At 51.8% G+C, this 22,319-nt stretch overlaps 1 protein-coding gene across 7 annotated transcripts in view; it reads left to right on the top strand.

Moving 5' to 3' along the window:
- SIPA1L3 (signal induced proliferation associated 1 like 3) overlaps positions 1-22,319 on the top strand; it is a 254,722-nt gene that overhangs the window by 201,934 nt on the left and 30,469 nt on the right. For all 7 annotated transcript variants that reach the window (XM_043437890.1, XM_043437892.1, XM_043437895.1 and 4 more), the window contains 3 exons: positions 46-173; positions 5,670-5,788; positions 8,303-8,730. In XM_043437890.1, coding sequence (XP_043293825.1) covers positions 46-173; positions 5,670-5,788; positions 8,303-8,730 — 675 coding nt within the window. The remainder of the gene's footprint in view (positions 1-45; positions 174-5,669; positions 5,789-8,302; positions 8,731-22,319) is intronic.

Raw genomic sequence — 22,319 nt, 5'->3', positions numbered from 1 at the left:
CACCAGCCCTTCACCCTGTGCCCGCCTCCTCTTGCTCCCCTGCAGGTACACGGCCGCCCCACACCCGCTGCTGTCTTTCGATCCCCACTTCAGCCACGACGGGACATCCAGCGGCGACTCCTCGTCAGGCGGCCTGACCAGCCAGGAGAGCACCATGGAGCGTCAGAAGCCAGGTAGGGCCCCCCCACCCGGGGCCAGCCGTGCCCGTGGCCTCACCCTGCCTGACCCGTTACTCACAGTGTGAAGGGTAAAGCCCCTCCCCTGTCAGTGATGGATACAACACAAAAGCAAGCTGTCAGTGCACCATGGAAGGTTAGAGAAGGCACCTGGGAGAATGGTAGGGACCAGTGAGCCGGATCCGTGTCCATCCAGACAGGGCATCAGCAGGCGGGGTCTGCCGTTGCTGTCAATCAGGGGTTGGAGCACAGATGTGCAACACGGAGGAGGGGACTGCCAGGGGACACCTGAAGGTGGTCCTCTGGGGGCGGGGGGCTGAGCCGAACTGGCAGTATCCTGAGACTGCTTATTACAGAAAGCCTCCCATGCTGTTTCTCAGTTGTTATGCTGAGACACGAGCCCAAACCCAGAGCACCTAGTGTGATAATATAATCACAAAGTGAACACACCCCTGTTCCACACCCAGGGCGAGAGAGACACAGCCAGCCTCCTGGCAGGCCCCAGCCCCTCCCATTCAGCACCCCCAAAGGCTACCGCGTCCTATTTCTCACAGCCAGGTTTAGTCTTGCCTGGTTTTGAACTTCATGCATATGGAACATAGATTTCCACTGAACACACCGTGTGTGTGTATACATGTGTGTGACTTCTGTTGCTCAGTGCTGTGTTGGTGAGGGCCTGCCACATGACTGTTGCAGCGCAGTTCTGAGTAGTATATCCACTGTCTGAATGATCCACAATGTCTTACTCCACTCTAACTTTGAAGGGCATTTGGGTTGGACCAGTTTGGGGTTGCTTAGAACAGTGAGGCCAGGAATATCCTTGTACCTGCCTTTTCTGAAGATGTGCACATGTTTCTGCAGGGAATATATCCAGGAGTGGAATTGCTGGGTTATGCATTTAACTTTCTAAGAGATTGTCACACCACTTCCCACTCCCGCCAGTGACAGAGAGAGTTCTTACGGCTCCGGTCCTCACCAGCCTTCCTGTCAGCCGTCCTGGTGGGCTCATAGTGGTGCCACATTGTGCTTTTCATTTGCATTTTTCTGATGCCTGGTGAAACTAAACATCTCATCCGTTTACTCTCCTGTGTATAAGTATTAATCATGGCATGTACTCCTTGGATGAATATCTTCAACGTGATGTCTCCTAACAAAGCTGTTAGCCACTTTGAACTGTGAGAACCAGCAGGTGATAGGTGGGTTCAAAAGAAAGAAAATCAATGAAGAATCAGAGGGTGCTGACTTCGGAGGGGGAGGAGATGGAGATGTCCACGCAGTGGGTGTTTGAGAATATCCAGGCAGTTCTCATGCGGGTTGCCCATGTCTGCACATCACTGGCTACCCCCCAGGTGCTGTGGGGCAAGGAGGGGTTGCTGCCCCAGGGTGAGCAGCCTGGAGAATTCCTCAGCACCTCCGCCCCGTGGTTCTCTCCCTCTGTATGTGTGTCTCTTTTTCTTTTTAAATTTCCTTCCTCCCTTCCTTCGTCTTTGGCTGCACTGGCTCTTCGTTGCTGTGCAGTCTCTCGTTGTGGAGAGCGAGGGCCGCTCTTGATTGCCGTGCACAGGCTTCTCATTGCAGTGGCTCCTCTGGCTGCGGAGCCTAGGCTCTAGGCACACAAGCTTCAGCAGGTGGGCTTCCGCGGTCCATGGTTCTGTTAAACCAGGGACAACGGTTGGACTTCAGCCAAGCAGGTTGCCCTCTCCCTGACCACACTCTCCCCGTGTCCGCTGCCTCCGGGGCCTGCAGAGCTCGCTCCTCTGCTCAGCACGCTTGATCCCACCCGCAGGTCTGTGATCTCTGCTCCCACAGACAGGTTCGCTTCCTCCTCCCCACCCAGGTGAGAAAAAGAGAAACCTGTTGCTGGGAGATGTCATTACACCAGGGTGTAAGTGGGGAGGAAACTTCCCCAGCATTCACTATTCACTGTGGGCCCCACATAAGGGGGTCACAGAAGCTCTCCGTGGGCCCTCCTTCCTTCTGTCTTCAGTCCCCCACAGCCCTCCTCCCCTTTCACCGCCTTGAGACCTTGTTGTAGTTGGCTGACATTTCCCTGCATGCTCACAGATCAGGGTGGTCTGTGCTCAGAAGTCACCGTGAAGTCCAGGGTGTATTCAGGCCGTGGGGTGGGGGGGTCCGTCGGAGGGGGTAGGCGTGGGGGAGCGCCCAGCCCCGGTCAGGTGATGCGGTCACAGCAGCAGCAGCACGGTTTCGGGTGCTCCACACTCCGTCCTGTTTAATCATCTCAGGAACACAACAGAGGTGACCACCCCATTTTAGAAACGAGGAAGGTGAGGCCCCGAAAGGGTGTCTCTTGTCCGAGGTCCCGGCCGGTGAGTAGCTGCATTGAAGTTTGGACCAGGACCTACTGGTTCTATAATAGAACCCCTCCTTGACCCACGCCTGCTGCAGATACCACCATAGTCCCTCACCCACAGTGTGAGCTGAGTATTAACTGGAAACAAGCACAGTGCCTGGAGAGTGATTTGTGCGGTCTGAGGAGGTCTCTGAACAAGTAGCTGTTCAGGAGAGGCTAGAAGAGTGTGAGGGTGACAAGCTGGGAGGAGAACATTCCAGGGAAAGGGAACTGCTGAGCAAAGACCCCCGGGTGGCAAGGGGTCTGGTGCTGGAGAAACAGGAAAGAGGCCAAGGACCTGGAGAAGTGGTGGGAGACGAGGCCAGGGAGGTGGCGGGGACAGCGGGGTGGGGGCTTTGTCCTTCACTCAGAACCACGGGGCTCAGCTCTTCTGGGCAGAGGGGGTTGGGATCTGACTCAGGTGTTCACAGAGTCCCTCTGGCTACAGATTCGCATGGGGCGGGGCCAGTGGAGGGGGAGAGATGGGCAGGTTCTGGATACAGCCCTTTGGAGGTAAAGTTAGGATTTCCTGAGGTTCAAGGATGATAACTGGTTTCTGACCTGAGCAGCCAAAAGGACAGAGGAGACGAGAGATGGAGGTTTAGGGGGAAATAAGGAGCTGGCTTTGGCCATGTGTAGTAGGAAGTGCCCGGTAGATAATTCCGTGGAGGTGTGTGGGCAGCTGTTTGTACAAGTCTGGAGTTGTGGGGAGATGTCCTGCCAGAGACAGAAATGTGGGAGCCATGGTGTCCTAGGTGGTAGAGAAGCTAGGTGTGACTGCCACGGGCTTGGCTCTCTGCGGAAATGTCGTCTCCTGGCATTTTCAGCCCTCCTCCCAGCAGACCAGTGCTTCCTGGGCTTCTCAGATGCTTCCAAGGAGGAAAAGCATCTCTGGAGGGTGAAGCAGGTGGACATAGTGGGCAGTGACACCCTTGACTGTGTCTAGTCTGGCTGCTCTCTCTGTGTCCCTGAGTGCCCTGCCTGGCCCTCCACGCCCACCTTCCCCAACAGGAACGTGGGCCCAGAGCCCCCTGGGGTTGCACCAGGGGCAGCGGTGTGTGTACGGTGGTGAACTCAGGCTCCGATGGGCCTGGTGGGAAGTTCTGAGTCAGCTGTATGACCTTGGCAATGACCTCGTCTCTCCCAGCCTTCTTCTGCAGTGGACACCCTAAGTGTCTTTCCTTGCAAGGTGGTTTTGGGATCCAGTGAGATCACGCCTGTCCAGCCCCAGCACAGGACCCAGCCCATCATTAAGAGAATGATGACTCCAGCTTCCGGAGTGCTTACTCTGCACTGTTGCTGGCGTTGTTGTCTTTGGGGAAGCACAGGCCTGAAGCTCTGTGTGACCTTGGACCAGTTATTTAACCTTTCTGAGTGTTGATGTTCTCCTTCATCTATTAAACTGGTACTAATATCCACCTCATAATATCACTGGGTGGTTATAGCAAGGTAATACAGGCAAAGCGCTTATAGTAGTACTGGACACAGAACATGTGCTTAATGATAATCATTATTATGAGTATTTTAACTGCAGCACTGATCAAAAGTGTGAGCTCTGGGGTTAGACCACTGGGGTTTGGGTCCTCTGTTAGCGCATTGTGTGTTTGTAAGTTTGATAGATAGTAATTAGCCCTCCATTTAGATTGTGTGTATGTACGTGTGTTTAACTTTTCATTTTATATTGGAGTATAGCCAATTAACAGTGTTGTGATAGGGACTTCCCTGGGGGCTCAGTGGTAAAGAATCCACCTGCCAGTGCAGGAGACACGGGTTCGATCCCTGGTCTGTGAAGATCCCACATGCCGAGAGGTCACTAAAGCCGTGTGGCAAAACTGCTGAAGCCCACACTCTAGAGCCCGTGCTCTGTAAGAGAAGCCTCGGCAATGAGAACCCGACGCACCACAACTAGAGAGTAGCCCCTGCTCACGGCAGCTAGATAAAGCCTGTGTGCAGCAGTGAAGTGCAGCCAAAAATCAATAATTTTTTTAAAAAGGAACAGTGATGTGAAACAGTCCACAGTTTCAGGTGGACAGCAGAGAGCCATATACATGTATCCATTCTTCCCAGAGGTTGTGTGTTTTTTTAAGATCTGATGCTCCATTCAGGCATGTTGACCAGCCTTGGAAGTTTAGACTAATTTACACCCATAGCAGCCATCGTAATTTTAAACCTGTTTCACCTTTGAACCAGCCATTTCACTTGGAGAATTCTGTCCCATACACAATTCCACACTTGCTCAAAGTTGAATGTAGAGAAAAGGCCAGCAAAATGTTGAGAAAAATTGAAAATAACCTGAATATCCATCAGTAGGAAACTGGTTAAATAACTGATGTTCGTTCAGTGATGGAAAACTCTGCAGCTCTTAAAAATAAGATAACTTCCAGTTCAGTTATGTGAACGTGTGTCATGAGGATGCACAGCGAAAAGCAAGTGTCAGTATATCTATCTGTAAAGTGAGAGTTAAATTGTCAGACAGTGCTTATTATGATTCTGCTTCCATTTAACCAAAAATGTTGTGCATGGTTAACCAACAGAGGAATGCTACCTTGCATATATAAAGGACCCTGTTGAGGGACCTCCCTGGTAGCCCAGTGGTTAAGACTGCACCACCACTGCAGTGGGGGGTGGGGCTGGGGGGAGCGGTCCCGTCCCTGATCAGGGAACTAAGATCCCATATGCCATGTGATGTGGCCAATAGAAAAAGAAAAAAGAACCCTGCTCACCAGAAAGTGGTCATTTCCATAGGAAAATTTAGAAAGGACATGGACAAATAATTTATAAAATAGAAAATCCAGGTGGCCAGGAAGGAAGAAAATGCACTCAACCTCCTTTGAGGGTTGAGGGTTGTTGTAATAAGGCTTCACCAAGTCAAGCTATGTAAAGCACTAGCATGGTGCCTGGCACTTAGTAAGTGCTCAGTAAATACTCTGTCCATAAAAAAAAAAAAAAAATACTCTGTCCATGAGCGTTGCTAGACCCTAAGACCTGAGTGGATAGGGGTCATGGGCGTGTCGTGGTCACAAGCTGAGTAGACAAGCTGGCAGAGGAATGGGACCATCGAAACCACATGTAGCGCCAGATTCTTGAGGTGAATGCCTGAGTCACTGCTAACCACTGGTGTGTCTCCTGTTGCACTGCAGAGCCTTTGTGGCATGTGCCCGCCCAGGCCCGGCTCTCAGCCATGGCTGGAAGCAACGGGAGCAAGCACGCCTCCAGGCAGGACGCAGCAGGCAAAGATTCCCCCAACAGGCATTCCAAGGTGAGTCTGGGCCCCGCCTGCCTACCCTGGGGAGCCAGGGCTGTGGGAGCCAGCTGCCTGGCCCGCCCTGGCTGCCGACAGCTGGACGGCTTCACAGCTTCACCTGGGCATGCTCCTCCTCCGCCCCCTCCCGCTCCAGCAGAGGGGCTAAATGCCTGGTCTGGAAGTAGATCCAGCCAGTGGTGCATCCTGGCTCCAGCCCCCACCGTCCATGTCATGTTGAGCAAATCTCTCACTCCTTCAAGCCTTGATTTCCTCATTCCATCCGCCATGGTTGGTGTCTTCACCAGCTCAGGCTGCCCTAACTGAAACACCACAGACTGGGTGGCTGATAAACAGCAGTTACTGATTTCTGCTAGTTCCGGAGGCTGGAAAGTCCAAGGTTAAGGCACAGGCAGATCCAGTGTCTAATGAGAACCTGCTTCCTGGTTCATGGACAGTCTTCGCCTTACCTCTGTGGTCTCCCTTATACGGATATAATACACATATATATATGGATTTTATAACCCCCTTCATGAGGACTATATAAACATACATAGGATAAATATGTGAAAACATATAGGAGTTTGTAATCTCATTCATGAGGGCTCCACCCTCATAACCTAATCACTTTCCAAAGGCCCTCCCTCCTAATACCATCCCACTGGAGATGAGAATTCAGTGTACACATGTTGGGGGACACAGACTGTTCAATCTTTAGCAATAGGTTAACTGTTTCCCAGGTGGCTCAGCGGTAAAGAATCCTCCTGCCGGTGCAGGAGACGCAAGTTCGATCCTCGGGTTGGGAAGATCCCCTGGAGGAGGAAATGGCTCCCCACTCAAATATTCTTACCCGGAAAATCCCATGGACAGGAGAGCCTGGCAGGCTGCAGTCCACGGGGTCACAAGAGTAGGACATGACTGAGCGATTAAACAACAAACTGCCGTAACAGACAGTCCCCAGGTCCTAGTGACCTCACAAAATATAAGTTTATTCCCCTCTAATGTGGCAGTTCAGTGTGGGTGTTCAGTGTAGCAGCTTTTTGCAGGATTCAGGAACCCAGGCTCACTCCCTCTTGTAACTGTTCCTTGGGGTGCCAGAGCCCTCTAATGGGTCCTTGCCTCTTTCTAGCAGGTGAGAGAGAAGGGAGAAGGGACCTTTTTTGACTCAGACCTAGACAAGGCATAGATGACGTCCACCTGTAATGTTACATTGGCCAGGATGCTGTCACATGGCCACACATCACTGCGAGGGGAGCTGGGGGATGTAGTCCTGTGTGCCCAGGAGGAGACTGAGAGCTTGGCAGTCTCTTCACATCTGTTCATTCAGTGAGTGAGTGATGAGCATGTACCATGGTCCAGGTACTAGGACCCCAGGGATGAAGAGGACAGGTGAGCCGCCGTGCTCACAAAGCTGACATTCCAATGTAGGCAACAATCAGTCAGCAGAGAAACAGATTCATTATATAATGGTGAGAACTGATTCTTACTGAAAAAGAAAAAGTCCAGTTAAGGGAAAAGAGAGTGTCAGGCACAGCTGCTTTAGGATGAGGTGGTCAGAGAAGGCCTTTGAGGGAGTGACCTGTAAACAAAACCTTGAAGTAAGCGGCAGCCCGTGAAAATCATCTGAGGGAAGTGCATTGCACGCAGAGGAAACAGCAAGTGCGAAGGCCCTGAGAGAACAGTGCACCTGGCATGCTCAGAACAGCGAGGAGGTCAGTGTGGCTGGGACGGAGTGACCCAGAGGAAGAAGGAGGTGAAGTTAGACACTGGAACCCGGAGCCAGATCATACAGGGCCCCAGGGGCCATGGAGAGGACTCTGGCTTTTCCCGAGTGAGAAAGAGGGTTCTGAGCAGGGCACGGACGTGAATGGACATGAGTGTTCACAGCCTGTCTCTGGCTACATGTAGGGCACAGGCTGGGGGCTAGGGATGAGGGGAGACAGACAGGAGTAGGAAGACGGGAGGAGGCTGCTGCCATGGTCCAGTGGGAAGCAGTGGTGGACAGGACCAGGGTGGAGTCTTGAAGGGAGGCAAGCTGGCAGGTTTGGATCTATTTTTGAAGACATGGGCAACAAGATTTGCTGTTGGACTAGGTATAGGTGTGAGAGCAAAAGCAAGGTTCAGAGTGACTCCACAACTCTTGGGTAAGGACAGCCGAAAGGACGGAGGTGCCCTTAGGAGACATGGAAGAGGTGAATTCAGGAGGGAGGGCCAGGAGCTCAGTTCCAGACACACTGAGCTTAATGTTGGCAGCATGTTATGTAGGCAGTGTCATTTATCCCTCTGAGCCACCCCATGGAGCAGGGTTGTTATCAACCCATTTCACAGATGTGGCAACTGAGGCACAGGGAAGTTCAGTCAGTGGCCTGAGGTACCAAGGTCAGTAAGTCAGAGAGCCAGAGCTCAAAGCTCTCTGGCTCCAGGGTTCACACTCAGATGTGAGGCAAACCCCAGTGGGAGGGTAGGTTGCCCCCTACCCGCCCCCCCCAGCCTGGGGTCTAGGAATAATGACACAGTTCTCCTGCCTTCCAGGGGGAGCCCCAGTACTCCAGTCATTCCAGCAGCAATACCCTCTCCAGCAACGCTTCCAGCAGCCACAGCGATGACCGTTGGTTTGACCCCCTGGACCCCCTGGAGCCGGAGCAAGACCCTCTCTCCAAGGGTGGCTCTAGCGACAGTGGCATCGACACCACCCTCTACACCTCCAGCCCCAGCTGCATGTCCCTGGCCAAAACACCTCGACCGGCCAAGCCGCACAAGCCCCCGGGAAGCATGGGCCTCTGCGGGGGTGGGCGCGAGGCCACCGGGCGGTCTCACCATGCAGACCGGCGGCGGGAGGTCTCGCCCGCCCCGGGCATCACTGGACAGAACAAGGGCTACCGACCGAAGCTGTACTCCTCAGGCTCCAGCACCCCGACGGGCCTGGCCGGGGGCAGCCGTGACCCATCCAGGCAGTCCAGGTAAGGCTCCAAATCTCGCCCGGGTTCTTCAGGGGTCCTGACCACTTTCCACATCCCCCACGGTCCTGATGGTGGAGATCCCCTCCCCAGAAATATGCTCACAGGTGGGTGTGCTCACACATTAGTGTGCTTACAGATCTGGGATCCCATGGACCATCCCCGGCTACCCATCCACTGGCCTTTAAGGATCTCAGTGGAAGAAGGAAAATCCCTGTCTGTCTGTCTCTGGTCCACTCTGACCCTCAGTCTCTCCTTTTTCTCTTTCCCAAGACCAGTAGTTTTTATGCCTGCTGGGAGTCACACACTGTTTCTATTAGGAGTGCATTTGGCTGAAGGTAGTAGAAAACCAGACCCACAGAGGCTTGAACAAATAGAAGTCCGGGAGGGCAGAGCTGGGCTGGTGCAGCCGCAGCTCAGGGAGGGCCTTGAGGCCTGGCAGCCCTGTCTTCCCGCTCCGTCGTCGTCCTCGTACTGGCTGTGACTTCCTGGTCTCCAGATGGCTGTGGTGCCCCTGGGAGGCCTGGGGGCAGAGAACGGAGGGAAGACGGCAGCATCCTTGTTGCTCCCTGACTGTGGAAAGAGCAAATGCTTTCCCAGAACCCCTTCCACAGGTAGTGTCACCTGCCCATGTTTGCTGCAAGAAGTCTGGGGAATCTTGGCTTAGCCTTCCAGCCTCCATAGTAAAGGGCAGTGTGGACCCCAGATGGTCTCCACTGGAGGGCTGTCCAACACCCATTCCCCTAACCCACTGGGTGGGGCCTGAGAATGTGCATTTGTGCAGGGTTCTGTGTCGGTGCTGATGCTGTTGGTCCCCAGACCGTGCTTTGAGAACCACTGGTAGAGAGGCAGACGGGAACAAGTGAGAACGAAAGGCATTGACTAACCAACAACCTGGAGTCTACACCGCGTGGGCGTGCATGTGTGCTCAGTAGCTTCAGCTGTGTCTGACTCTCTGTGACCCCATGGACTGTAGCTCACCAGGCTCCTCTGTCCATGAGATGCTCCAGGCAAGAATACTGGAGTGGGTTGCCATGCCCTCCTCCAGGGGATCTCCCCGACCCAGGGATCTAACCCCTGGCTCTTAAGTCTCCTGCATTGGCAAGCAGGTTCTTTACCAACTAGCGCCACCTGGGAAGCCTGAGCACTGCACACACTTTGAGAATCCAATGGAAGCCACGAAATGCCTCCCGTAACAGTCATTCTGCCATCATCCGAGGTCTGTGGCCCCTGGCAATGAGTACAGTGCTGCAGCCCCCAGTGTGGACCCCTAAGTGTGGGTCCACCTCCCCAGGTCCACAGTGTGGACGCCTCCCTTCCCTTCCCTGACCGCACCTGAGCAGGGGCCAGGACCGCATTAGGGATCTTCATCTCCCTTGGCTTCCTGACACCTTGGCCAGTCCCCAGACCTGCGCCTCTCTCCACACAGAACACATGCGCCTGGCAGTGGCCTCGGACCTCCTTGACCACAACCCCCAGTGGACCTTGGGTCTTGGTCTGTGTAGAAATGTCTGTTTTTTTTAAAAGGTGAAGCAGTACTTCACTGGTGGTCCAGTGGTTAAGGCTGCTTCAAATGCAAGGGGCACGGGTTGGACCCCTGGTCAGGGAACTAGATCCCATGGGCCACAAGACATGGCCAAAAGAAAATTTTTTTCATTAAAAAAATTTTTTTTAAAAGGTAGAACCAAAATCTCCCTCGAAGTTCTTAGTGTGATGGTGCAAAGTCCTTTAGTCTAGTCTAGGTCATTCAGAATGGTTGGGTGCTGCTCGCTACCTCCTCAAGGATCGCATGACCTCATAGTGGTTCTCCTCTCACCAAACTCGGGTTCTGCTGCCCGTCACTCGAAAGCCAGTATTTGAGAGACTGGTGTTTCCTGGAAAGAAAAATATACAGTAGTCTGAGGGTGCTGGAGCTTAGAGATTCGAGTATAACCAGATTTTAAGACCAAGAGGCTACTGACACTGACAGATTGGAAACCTCCGTGTTTGGGAGTGCCCGTGTGTCCGTGCTATCCCTCACCCTGGCCCCAGTGCTCCTGGAGTCGGGAGCCAGGAGAAAGGTGAGTGTGGAGAGGAAGGGTCTCCCGGGGACCTAAGTCTCTGTTACAGTCTGCCTCACTAGACAGATCTCTTTTTTTTCTAATTTATTGATTTACTGACTGTGTCAGGTCTTAGTTGCAGCACACAGTGTCTTTCACTGAGGTCCTCGGGCTGCAGAGTGCTTGAGCTCCCCAGTTGAGGCATATGGGCTCAGTAGTAGTGGCACATGGGCTTAGTTGCTCCGCAACATGTGGGATCTTAGTTCCCAGACCAGGAGTCAAACCCACATCTCCTGCATTGCAAGGCAGAATCTTAATCACTGGACTACCAGGGAAGTCCCTAGATAGATAGACCTGAATCATCGGAACTCACGAGCTCTTTCGAACAGCTCCTTCATTCATCTGCCCGTTCATTTCATTCACAAATATCTCTCAGGGACTTGTTTTGTCCCAGGTTCTAGGCGAGAGCTGAGGAGAAGGAATAAGCAAATGCAGATGAGACGCCTAGCCGTCCCCTCACCCACCATCCACTGAGGGAGACAGACTAGAATCAGGTCATCACTGAGACATGTCTGAGGGCACCCACCAAGAAGGACTCGCTGCCATGGGGTGCCCAGGTCTCCCCTGCTGGGCACAGGCCTGTAGTAGTAAAGCTGAGTAGCTGAAGGGTTTTGGAATGTGTGCTATAAAAGCAGCGGTGCTGGGGAGTAGACCGTGGCTGAGGCAGGAGGAGTGGGTATAAAATTACCCTGTGTCTGAGAGAAGGATTTGCTGAACCCAGAAATGAAGGGAGTAAAATGGGAGAGGCACCACTTCAAAAGAGGGCCCTGTGGTTGGGAGCTTTAATTTGCATGCAGACAATTGATGCTAATTGCAAATCATTCTTATCTACTCATTAAAGCTGCTTCCTGAAGTTTTCTCCTAGGCAACCAGGCTTTAGTGTGGAACAGCCTTTCCCAAAATGGGGTGCTCAAGGTAATTTGGGTGGTGCGAGGAGGAAAATGTTTTATTTAAAATGGTTATTAGGAAAAGTGTTATCAACTTATCCCCTGATTTTACAGATACTGCCTTGGACAAGTTAAGGAAAATTAAATGAATTGATTTAAAGAAACAAACAGTCGATGAGAGTGTGGACTCCAGAGTCAGCCCACTGGGGCTTGAGCCCCTCCTCTGCCTTGTGTTGGCTGTGTGGCCTTGGACAAATGGCTGAACCTCTCTGGGCCTCAGTTTCCTCATCTGTACAATGGGGGCCCAGTCACTGTCCCTAACTAAGGCCGTGTCAGTGTCCCTAGCTGAGGCCCTGACGCTGTCACTAAGGTCCTGACACTGTCCCTAACTAAGGACCTGAGCTATTTCTAATTAATGTCCCAAACTGTCCCTAACTAAAGCTTGACCTTGTCACTAATAGCCTGAAGCTGTCCCTAACCAAGGCCCTGATTCTATCCCTAACTAAGACCCTGAGTGCGTGCTCAAATGCTAAGTTGTGTCCAGCTCTCTGCAACTCCGTGGACTATGGAGCTCACTAGGCTCTTCTGTCCACGGGATTCTCCAGGCAGGAATACTGGAGTAGCTAGCCATTCCGTTTTTCAGGGGATCTTCCCGACCCAGGGATTGAACCCACGTCTCCTACACTGGCAGGCAGATTCTTTACCACTGAGACACCTGGGAAGTCCAGCTGATGCCCTGACTGTCCCTGAAGCCCTGAGGCTGTCTCAGACTCCAAGCCTGACTCTGTCCTGACAACCTGAGCATCGGCATCTGTTTAGAGACAGCTCCCTCAGTGTTCACAGTCAGGGCGGGAGACAGATCCACCTCCAGTGACGGCCCAGAGTGGTCAGGGCCAGGGTGAGGGGAGCCCTCGGGGGTGGGAGCCCAGAGGAGGGGCCAGACCCAGTGCGGGGGGAGCTTCCCTGGAGAAAAGAGGCGGAGCTCCTGGGAATGAGGAGGGCGGAGTGTCCCAGACAGTGTGTGTGCGGGTCCCACCGCCCCCCGCTGGCCCTCCCACCGTCTTCCCAGAGGGTCCCTGAGCACCTGTGCGCGAGGGGCCCACATGTGCCTCTGACTGCTGCCGGCCCCACGCTGCCCCTCGCTCGGGCAGCCCCGTGCTTCTGCTGTCACGGGTCCACTCCCTGGGGCGGGGCCGGAATGACACCCTGCTGCCCAGTCAGCTCCCCGCAGGCAGGCACGAGCCCTCCATGGCTGCCCTTGTGTCTCCTTCCGGGCCTTTGTAGCCCAGCACTTGTTACTCATTCATGTAGCAGGCGCCAAGTGTATGCACAGCTCTCTGCCTCAAACCGTTCCCTAGCTCTCCTGGAACAGACAGGGTGCTGGGGGAGACAGCAGGCAAATAATTACAAAAGCAGTGAGTGAATTATGCTAGGGGAGTGCCTGCAGGGCAAACCTCCTGGAATCTGAGGGGATGTGATGCATGGCTGGAGGGGTGTCTGATCTAAGGGGATGGGGGGTGGGAAGCGAGAAGAGATAATTTCCCTGAGGAGGTGTCATTTCTACCAAGGACCAGAGGGTTAAGAGGGAAGGAGCAGGTAAAGTGGTTTCTGGGGAACTGATGATTTCATCTTGATGCAGTTATGTGGGCGTTTGCTTTGTAACTGTTTGTTAAACTGTACATATATGTTTTGTACACTTTGCTATATGTGGGCTATTTTACAAATTTTTTTTAAGAGAAAAAGGAAAGATGATGTATGGAGAAAGTGTCCCTATGAGCAGAAATAGCATGTGCAAAGGCCCTGGGGTGGGGAGGAGGGTGGGTGCTGGCAGGTCACAGGCCTCTTGGCTCAAGGATGGAAATTGGGAGGGCAGCCGATGGGAAGTTGGGGAGGTTGCCAGGGGCCACACCGCGCAAGGCCCTGTCAGCCACAGCACAGAGTTTGGACTTAGTCCTAAGAGCTGTGGGCATCAAGGAAGTGTTTCAGCAGAAAGGATGATACGGGCAGATAGATGTTTTGAAAGATGGTGCTGGAAGCAGGATTGGAGAAGGGTCAGGGATGGGTCTAAGGCTGAGACATCAGTGAGAAAGGAGGGAGAGGGCCTGGACCAGAGGGCAGAGCAGCTGTGGGTGTGTCAGCAGTGTTACTGCCAGGATGTGAGAAGGGAGGAGACAAAGGTCCAGGACAGTGCTGGCGACTGCTCGTGTCAGGAGGCTACTGCAAACGGGGCTCTTGAGATTCGTGAGAGAGAAGAGAAGACGGGCTAAGCAGTCCCGAGAGGAATGTTACTCTTTGGTTATACTGGGTCTTCATTGCGGCACACAGGCTCTTTGTTATAGCTCACGGGGTTTTTCTGGTTGTGGCACATGGGCTGTAGAGTGCATGGACTCAGTAGTTGAGGCACGTGGGCTTAGTTGCCCCATGGCATGTGGGATCTCAGTTCCCCAGCCAGGGATCGAACCCATGTCACCTGCATTGGAAAGCAGATTCTTAACCACTGAACTACCAGGGAAGTCCCCAGGAGTGTTACTCATGTATATTGTTGTTTAGCCGCTAAGTCATGTCTGAGTCATGTCTGACTCTTCGCAACCCTATCGACTGTAGCCCACCAGGTTTCTCTGTCTGTGGGATTCTCCAGGCAAGAAGACTGGAGTGGGTTGCTGTTTCCTTCTCCAGGGGATCTCCCTGACCCAGAAATAAAACCTGTGTCTCCTGCATTGTCAGGCAGATTCTTTACCACTGAACCACAGGGGAAATCCCTGTTCTTATGTTTACTGACCCTAAAGCACCTACTGTGTGCCAGGTACCTTTCCAAACACGGCAGGGGACGAAGTCGAGTCCCTCTTGTGGAAATGACACTCTCCTGGAGAGAAAGCAAGGCAGACAGACAGACAGCTGAGAAGCCATGTGCTGTTAATATGCCAGGTGGAGATAAGGTCTGGGAAGAAAACCCAGCTAGGCAGAGGTCCCTGAAGGCCTCTTGGAGGAGGTGATATTTTGCAGGAACCATGGAAGTGATTCAGGCAGGGGAAATACCAGATGCTGAGGCCCTGAAGGTAAACTCGTTTGTGGTGTTCTAGAGATGCTCTGCTGGCCAGACAGGCTGAATGGGAGAGCGGCAGGAGGTCTGATTTGCATGGTGGGCAGGGACCCAGCTCAGGCTGGGTTTTGGTTCTGAGAGACATGGGAGCCACAGAACATAATCTGACTTGTGTTTTAAGATCACTGTGGGCTTCTCAGGGGAACGTGGGCTGTCTCGGGGTAGTGGGGATTGAGTTTGCCAGCACGACTCAAGGACTGACTGACTGCCAGGGAAGGGAAGGGCCCCGCCATGCCCAAACCCCCCCACCCACTCCCTCCGCGCGCTCCAGCCCTCCCGTGGAAACCGCTGCAGCCTGTAGCAGCTTGTGCCCGTGGATGATTCCAGTGACTTCACAGACTCTCCCCCCAGACATTCGTCATGGGAGCCCGGCTTCCAGGCACGGGGCCAGGCGCCAGCGCCTGCTGCGGGCACAGCAGTGGGCTGAGCGATCCCAGGCGGGCAGCCACCTGGCCCCCCGCCCTCTCTCAAGGCAGCACACGCTCCAGAGCCCCCTGGGCTTCCAGAGCAATTTGTCGGCACTGTTTAGAGGCGATGAGAGGCTCTCGGCTCCGCGTGGAGCTGACACGGCCCGGCGTTGCCGGGCGGGCAGGCAGGCAAGAAGCCCGCGGCCCTGCTTCCGCAGCCAGGGCCCTTGTCTCCGGGATCCCCTCCTGGGGGCACAGCCCTGAAAGGTAACATGAGGCCCTCAGGGTCCACTGGGCCCCACCCTGCCAGTGTAGGCTTGGAAGCCAGGGTCAAGGGGAGAGACCTACTCGGAGAGTCACTGTCAGCTTGGGAAGAGGAACTCAGGCCATCTCCAGAAACTCCAGGGAAGGAGGATACCATGCAGAGATCGTGGGGTGGGGCAGGGGGAGTGCAAAGGCCCTGAGGTGGAAGTGTGTCTGGTATGTTTGAGGAACAGTGTCCATGTGACCAGAGCAGAATGAGTGAGAGGGGGAGTGGAGTCGGTGCTGCTGAGGGCAGAGAGGGGTCAGCCCAGACGGTGTGGGGCCCTGTGGACCCAGGAGGACTCTGACCCTGAGCTGAGGAGAGTGGTGATGGCTCTCACCTTGTGGCCGGGTTTGGGGGTGAGGGCAGGAGGAGGCCACTGTGGGGATACCTGGGCACTGTGGTGGGGAGGGGGCGCGATGGAGGTGGCCGGTGGCAAGTGGAGTCCCCATTGATTTTGCGCCATGGAGTTTTTGCCCCATATTGTCACTGCTTCCACTTTCTGAAGACCTGATGTTTTTGCTCCCAGGCTGAAGGGCAGAATGTTGCCACGTGTGGCTCCTACACCGAGCCTGATCATTCCAGCCATGTGCAGGGACTGATTCAGCTCTCAAGCCCCTGCCAGACACCAGGCAGAGAAGGCCCCACAGAGTTCCCCTTGGGGGTATCTGGTGAGCAGCGTTTCCCAGGCTTTGGCCTCTGACTGCCTGTGTCCAAGTCACAACTCCACCACTAACCAGCTGCGTGGTCTCCACCAGGCTCCTTAGTTTCTCTGAGGCTCAGTTTCCTCATCTGTAAAATGGAGGTGAAGATAGACTCTGTGGTCCAAGGCTGCGAGGATACACCCTACACCATGGGTTTGAAGCAGCCAGCACAGGGCCTGAGACATAGCTGGCCCAAATACACCAGCTGCCGCTAGGTTCAGTTCTCATGTGTTATGTATTTGTCATGAATACTGTTGTCATCGAAAGTACAGGTTGGTGGTTAAACAGAGCGTCTCTTGAGCCAGACTGCCTGGCTTTGTATCCTGGTTCTGTCCTCAACCAGTTGTGTAATTGGGGCGTTATTTAAATCTCTCTGGGCCTCAGTTTCCCCACTTGGAACATAGGGAGAGTGGTACTTCCTGCCTCATGGGATTTCTGGGGCACCCAAATAAAGTGATGCCTATGAGATGCTTGGAACAGGGCCTGGCTGTGTCCATGGGCTCAGCTCTGGGCACTATCGTCACTACCACCTGCTCCGTCAGTGCTCTTCCTCCCAAAGGCAAAAGCAGGACTTCCCTGGTGATCTAGTGGTTAAGAGTCCACCTGCCAAAAGAACCCAGGAGACGTGGGTTCTATCCCTGGTCTGGAAGGATTCAACGTGCTATGGGGCAACTAAGCTCATGCTCCACAGCTGCTGAGCCCCCATTCTAGAGCCTGTGAGCCTCAAATACTGAAACCCAAGCACTTAGAGCCCATGCTCTACAAGAGAAGCCACCGCAACTAGAGAGTAGCCCACACTCACCGAAATTAGAGAAAACCTGTGCACAGCAGCAAAGACCCAATGCAGCCAAAAGAGCATAAGGCAGGGGCACAGCTCCCGTAGTGCCTGTTGCCCGCCTGGGGCCGCCCGTCAGCCTCCCCAGGGGTGAGCAGACCAGAGCACGGCGCCCTCCCAGGCAGCTGTGCAGTTTCTTCACTCAGCTTACAGTTTTTCTGCTTTCACTCCAGCAAAATCTTAACTGCTCCCCCTGAGATACAGCACAGGTAACTGCCCAGTCACTCTGGGGGAGGGTGGGGTGAGAGTACAGAGCAGAATGTTCCCTCCCCAGCCCTGGCTGAGCCCCGAGGCCGGGCGTTTAGCCCCTGGACACACCACATCCCTTTGTATCTGCAGCTCCAAGAGCACATTCCAGTGCCCAGGCATACCCTGGGCACTTTGTGCGGATATGATCTCATGAGGCAAGTGTGTCGTTGCCTCGATTCTCAGAGGAGGAAACTGAGGCTCGTCAAGGGGAAGGGGCTCCAGCAAAGATCACAGCATGTCAGTCGGGGCTGGGATTGGACCCCAGGTCAAGTAAGCAGTGTGGTCCATGTTCTCATCTGCCGAGAGGTGCTGCCTCATTTTTCAAGCTGAGGCTCGGGGAGGGCACCTGGCCTTGCTTCAGAGAAAAGGTGTATTCACTCTGTTGATTGGCAGGTGGGGTAAGAACTCCACCCTGTACTTGGCACCTGGCGCAGCTCATGGTCCAAGGGGAGTGTGAGAAGGGGCGCCCGTCTGAGTGGGCCGGGTCGAGATGCACGGCGTATTCAGAATAGTTCTTTGTGGCCCTGCTTTGTGTGGGGGGCACCCGTTCATGCCTGAGGCTGGTAGAGGTTGAAAGCAGGTTGGGAATGCCTTTGGCTCCAAGCAGCAAGTTCCAGCTCAATTGGAGGAAGTCTGTTACCTCTGAGAACATGAAGTCCCACACTAGGGAGGGCCCCACAATTGAGGAATTTACTGGCTCAAGGACTCAGGTTCTTTCCCTTTCTTTGTTCTGTCTCCATCGGCCTGCATACTGGCTCCCCTCACAGTCTCAAAGTGACTGTTGAGATAGTCACCGTGTCAAATGGAAGAACAGGTGACATTTACTACAAGTGGTCTTTGTAAAGAAACCTTCCTCAGAAGTCACCTAGCAGACAGTCCACACAAGCACCTGATGCTTCACTGTCCACAAGTAGATCACAGACCTACCGCTGACCCATCCCAGACAGGTGGCATCCACCATTCAGGATTGTGCCCTGGGCTGGGTGCCGGGTCACCTTCCTTGAGGATGAGTAAAACCAGCCCTCATTTACAAGGTGACGGGGAGTAGGATGACACCCAGTGCCTGCCACAGGCTGAGGGAGCAAACCCATCCCAAATGGGGCAATGGATGGAGCCAGCTGGCAGACAGAGAGAAAGGGGTGTTCTTCTTTTTCTCTTCATCTTATTATTTATTTTGGCCATGCAGGGTCTTTGTTGCAGCACACAGGCTTTCTCTAGTTGTGGCATGGGGCAGGGGCTCTCTAGTTGCAGTGTGTGGGCTTCTCGTTGCAGAGCGTGGGCTTAGTTGCCCTGTCGCATGTGAGATCTTAGCTCCCCAACTGGGGATTGAACCTGCATCCCCTGCACTGGGGGGCAGATTCTTAACCACTGGACCCACTCTTCCTTTTTTTTTTTCTTTATCATCTCTTGTTTGTTTTTTTTTTTTTCTTTTTTTTCCAGCTCATAAAACCTGAACATGCCTGATGACAGGGTAGAGAAATATGTGCTGTAGAAATATAAAAGTTAGGGTTAAAACCAGTTAGGATATATTCATAGAGTGGGCCACCTGCAGCCATTGAAGGGAGAGGGTTTTGTGTGGACTGACACGGAGCCAGCTCCAGGGCATCGTGTTAAGGTCAAAGCCAGGTGCAGAGCAAACTCATGATAGGCTGCCATTTATGTTAAAAAGGAAAATTGGGAAGCTACACACACACTGGGCTCTCTGTTGAAGAAGAAGGAAGGGGAAAAGTCAAGGTTGCCTCAGAGAAGGATACTGAGCTGTCAGATGGCACTTTCATTTCTACCCTGTGCTGTGTGTCTGGTTTCATCTCCCCCATCGTTACTGCTTCCAGAGATAAACAGTGTGCATTCTTCCAGAGACTTTTCTCCAAATCTGTACCAGCCCAGGTCTATCAAACATATTTTGACAGTTTCCCAAAACAGGAAAAGCATTTTACATTACAACCCAGTGTGGACATCCTCAGTGAAGTTTCACAAAACCACTTACCCTTACCTCATATGAGGTACGCTGAGGTTTTTTATTCTAGTCTGTTTCTCCCCACCTCCTACCCCAAATAACAGTCAAGATCTAGTAAATTGATTTCATGGCCCACAGTTGGGAAAAAACTATACATTTCCTTTTCATTAAAAAAAAAGATCCCCCCCCCCCAAAAAAAGCCCAATAAACATTCAACAACATATGTACATTTAAAAAAGAAAAAGCATGCTTTGCATGATGCCTCATTTCCACTTCCTGTAGCTCAGGCATCTGTCTTCATCCATAAACAGAAGTTGACCTCATTCTTCACACTAGCTGCATAGTTTTTGATCATATGGATATGGTTGGACTGATCTAAGAATTCAGGCCATGTCCAGCTTTTTCTTGTTTACACACAGCATTGCAGTGACCATCCTTGTATGTGCTGGCATGTCCTTGTGCAGGATTTTCTGTGGTGTGGATTTCTGGGAGGTCAGATGCTAGACTGACACTACTCACATCTTTCAGTTCCGCTCAGACACTGTCTCCTCCTTGGGGAAGCCCTTGTGGCCTCCCCGGATAAAGTCCGATCCCGATGTTACATGCCCCATGACTCCCTGGACAACCCCTCCCCAGTGTGCAACCTTGGACCTGTTGACAGATGTTGCTAGATTATAGAGAGTCTATGTAAGTCAGTCAGAGCTTGCATTTTAAAATCCATTCTGACAGTCTGCTTTAGGATTGGGATGTTTCAGTATTCACATTTAATGAAGTTACTGATGATAATTAGATTTGCATTTGCCATTTTGCGCTTTGTTTTCTGTTTACTATCTTTCTCCTTTGTCCTTCCTTTACTTTTGCCTTTTGTGTTAAATTAGTTTTAGTACACCATTTGGATTCCTCTTAACTTTAATTATAGTATGCATCTTATCAATGTATTTCAGATTAGTGCTAACTGAATACCAACAAAATATAGAAACTTTTCTCCAACAAAGCCCCATTCCTTTCCCTCTCCTTTGTGCTATTATTGTCATACATTCTACATCCGTATTATAAAACAAACAATACAGTGATATTGTTGCCTTATACAGTCTTACATGTAACTTTAGAAGTTAGAGAAGAAATAAGAAAACCTAAATATTCTATGCTGCTGTCCAACTCTTTGTGACCCCGTGTCTATAGCCCACCAGGCTCCTCTGTCCATGGGATTTTTTCCATGCAAGAATACTGGAGTGAGTTGCCATTTCCTTCTCCAAACTATTCTATGAAGTCTTATTCTAACCCACAAACTTCGCATCTTGGACCCTTCACTTCTTCATGTGAATTCAGGTCATCACCTGCAGTCATTTCCTTTCAGCCCAAGGAATTATTACTTATCAGGCAGATGTGCTAGCAATGAATTCTCTGAGTCTGTTTATCTGGGGACATCTTTATTTTGCCTTCATCTATGAAGGGTAGTTTTGCTGGACATAGAAGTCTTGGTTGACGGTTTTTTCTCTCAGCACCTTGAAAATACCACCCCATTCTTGGCAACCCACTGCAGTATCCTTGCCTGGAAAATCTCATGAACACAGGAGCCTGGTGGGCTGCAGTCCATGGGGTTGCAGAGTCAGGCACGACTGAGCAACTAACACACACTTCCATTGGTTCAAATGACAGGTCAGCAGTTAATTGTACTGATTTCCTCTGTATATGATGAATCTTTTTCTCTTGGTGCTTTTGGAGGTTTTATCTTAGTGTTTGACTTTCACTTGTTTTTCTGGATGCAGTCTTTGTGCTTATCCTGGTGGAAATTTGAGTTTCTTAGATGTATAGATGAATGTTTTTTTAATCCAGTTTGAGAAGCTTTTAGCCATTATTCCTTCAAACCTTTCTTCTGCACCTTTTTCTCTTCACCTTCCTGAACCTTCAGTGAGGTTCTCCAGTGGCAGAACTTGCTTGTTCATTGAGCTGGGCAGGGAGGTGGGAGGAGCCCCAGGCTAAAACTTCAGATTCCCTCTGTTCTTACCCTGAAGTTCAGTTTTTCAAGAAAATAAACAATACTTGGATTGTTGCATGTCCTCGGTCAATTTCCAGAGTGCTGAAATGGTTGTTTTTGTTGATTTTGTGCTTGGTGGGGAGAGAATTTGCCAATCTTCTAATTCAGCCATAGTCAGAAGTCCCACCCTTTAATTTTGCTAAATTGACCTTCAGTAAGTTTTTATTAACTTGCACTCCAAGGACATTAATTTTCCCATTAAAGACCTCTTACTTGAAGTGGAATTAGAATTTTATTTTAAAGTTTTAAAAGCTGATTTGCTTCAGTGGGGTCAGCAGTTGGGTCCCCAAGAGTTGGGTCCTAATTAACCACATGAGGTTCATTGTAGCATTAACTCCACAGGAATCCAGCATTTGGAATATCGAGCTGTGGTTTTAGATTAGATCAGCTGGAGTGGTGTCTGATGTGTATTAGTGCTCAAAAAATATTTGAGTGAAGACACTATGTGGCAAGGCATAAGTTTAACAAAAATAAGTTACAGAACAATTTATTAGCACAGTCTCAGTTATATGAAAACATAATTCTTGCACCCTTCAAAAAAAAAAAGGCTCCTGTTTTCCAGTTGTATACACATTTTCCTTTTTGCCTGTTTTTATTTTTCTTTCTTCTTTTTTTATTTTAGCCGTACTGTGCTGCTTGTGGGATTTTAGTTCCCTGGCTGGGGATCGAACCCAGGGCCCCAGCAGTGAAAGTGAGTCCTAACCACGGACCACCAGGGAATTCCCAACATGTGTGTTTTAACCATAGGAAAGGGTTAAGAAAGAAATACAGCGAACTGTAAACCATGGTTACCTCCAGAGATGGGTCGGCAGGACCCCCACCTTCAGCTAGGTTGTAGTGTAGGTTGTGCTCAGGATACAAGGAATCTCCGGGGGGGGTGGATCATTACCCACAGAGGGTGACTTTTTTACCCATAGAGGTACCAACTGTGCTAGGAGGACATCCCTGGAGGGGATGGGGGCTATGAAGGCAGCATTACGTTTTCTCCACATAGACATCTATGTATTAGAAT

Source organism: Cervus canadensis, chromosome 18, assembly GCF_019320065.1.
Source record: "Cervus canadensis isolate Bull #8, Minnesota chromosome 18, ASM1932006v1, whole genome shotgun sequence".
Lineage (NCBI taxonomy): Eukaryota > Metazoa > Chordata > Mammalia > Artiodactyla > Cervidae > Cervus > Cervus canadensis.
The sequence above is the reverse complement of the archived record's forward strand: the minus strand, read 5'-3'. Positions and strand labels throughout refer to the sequence as shown.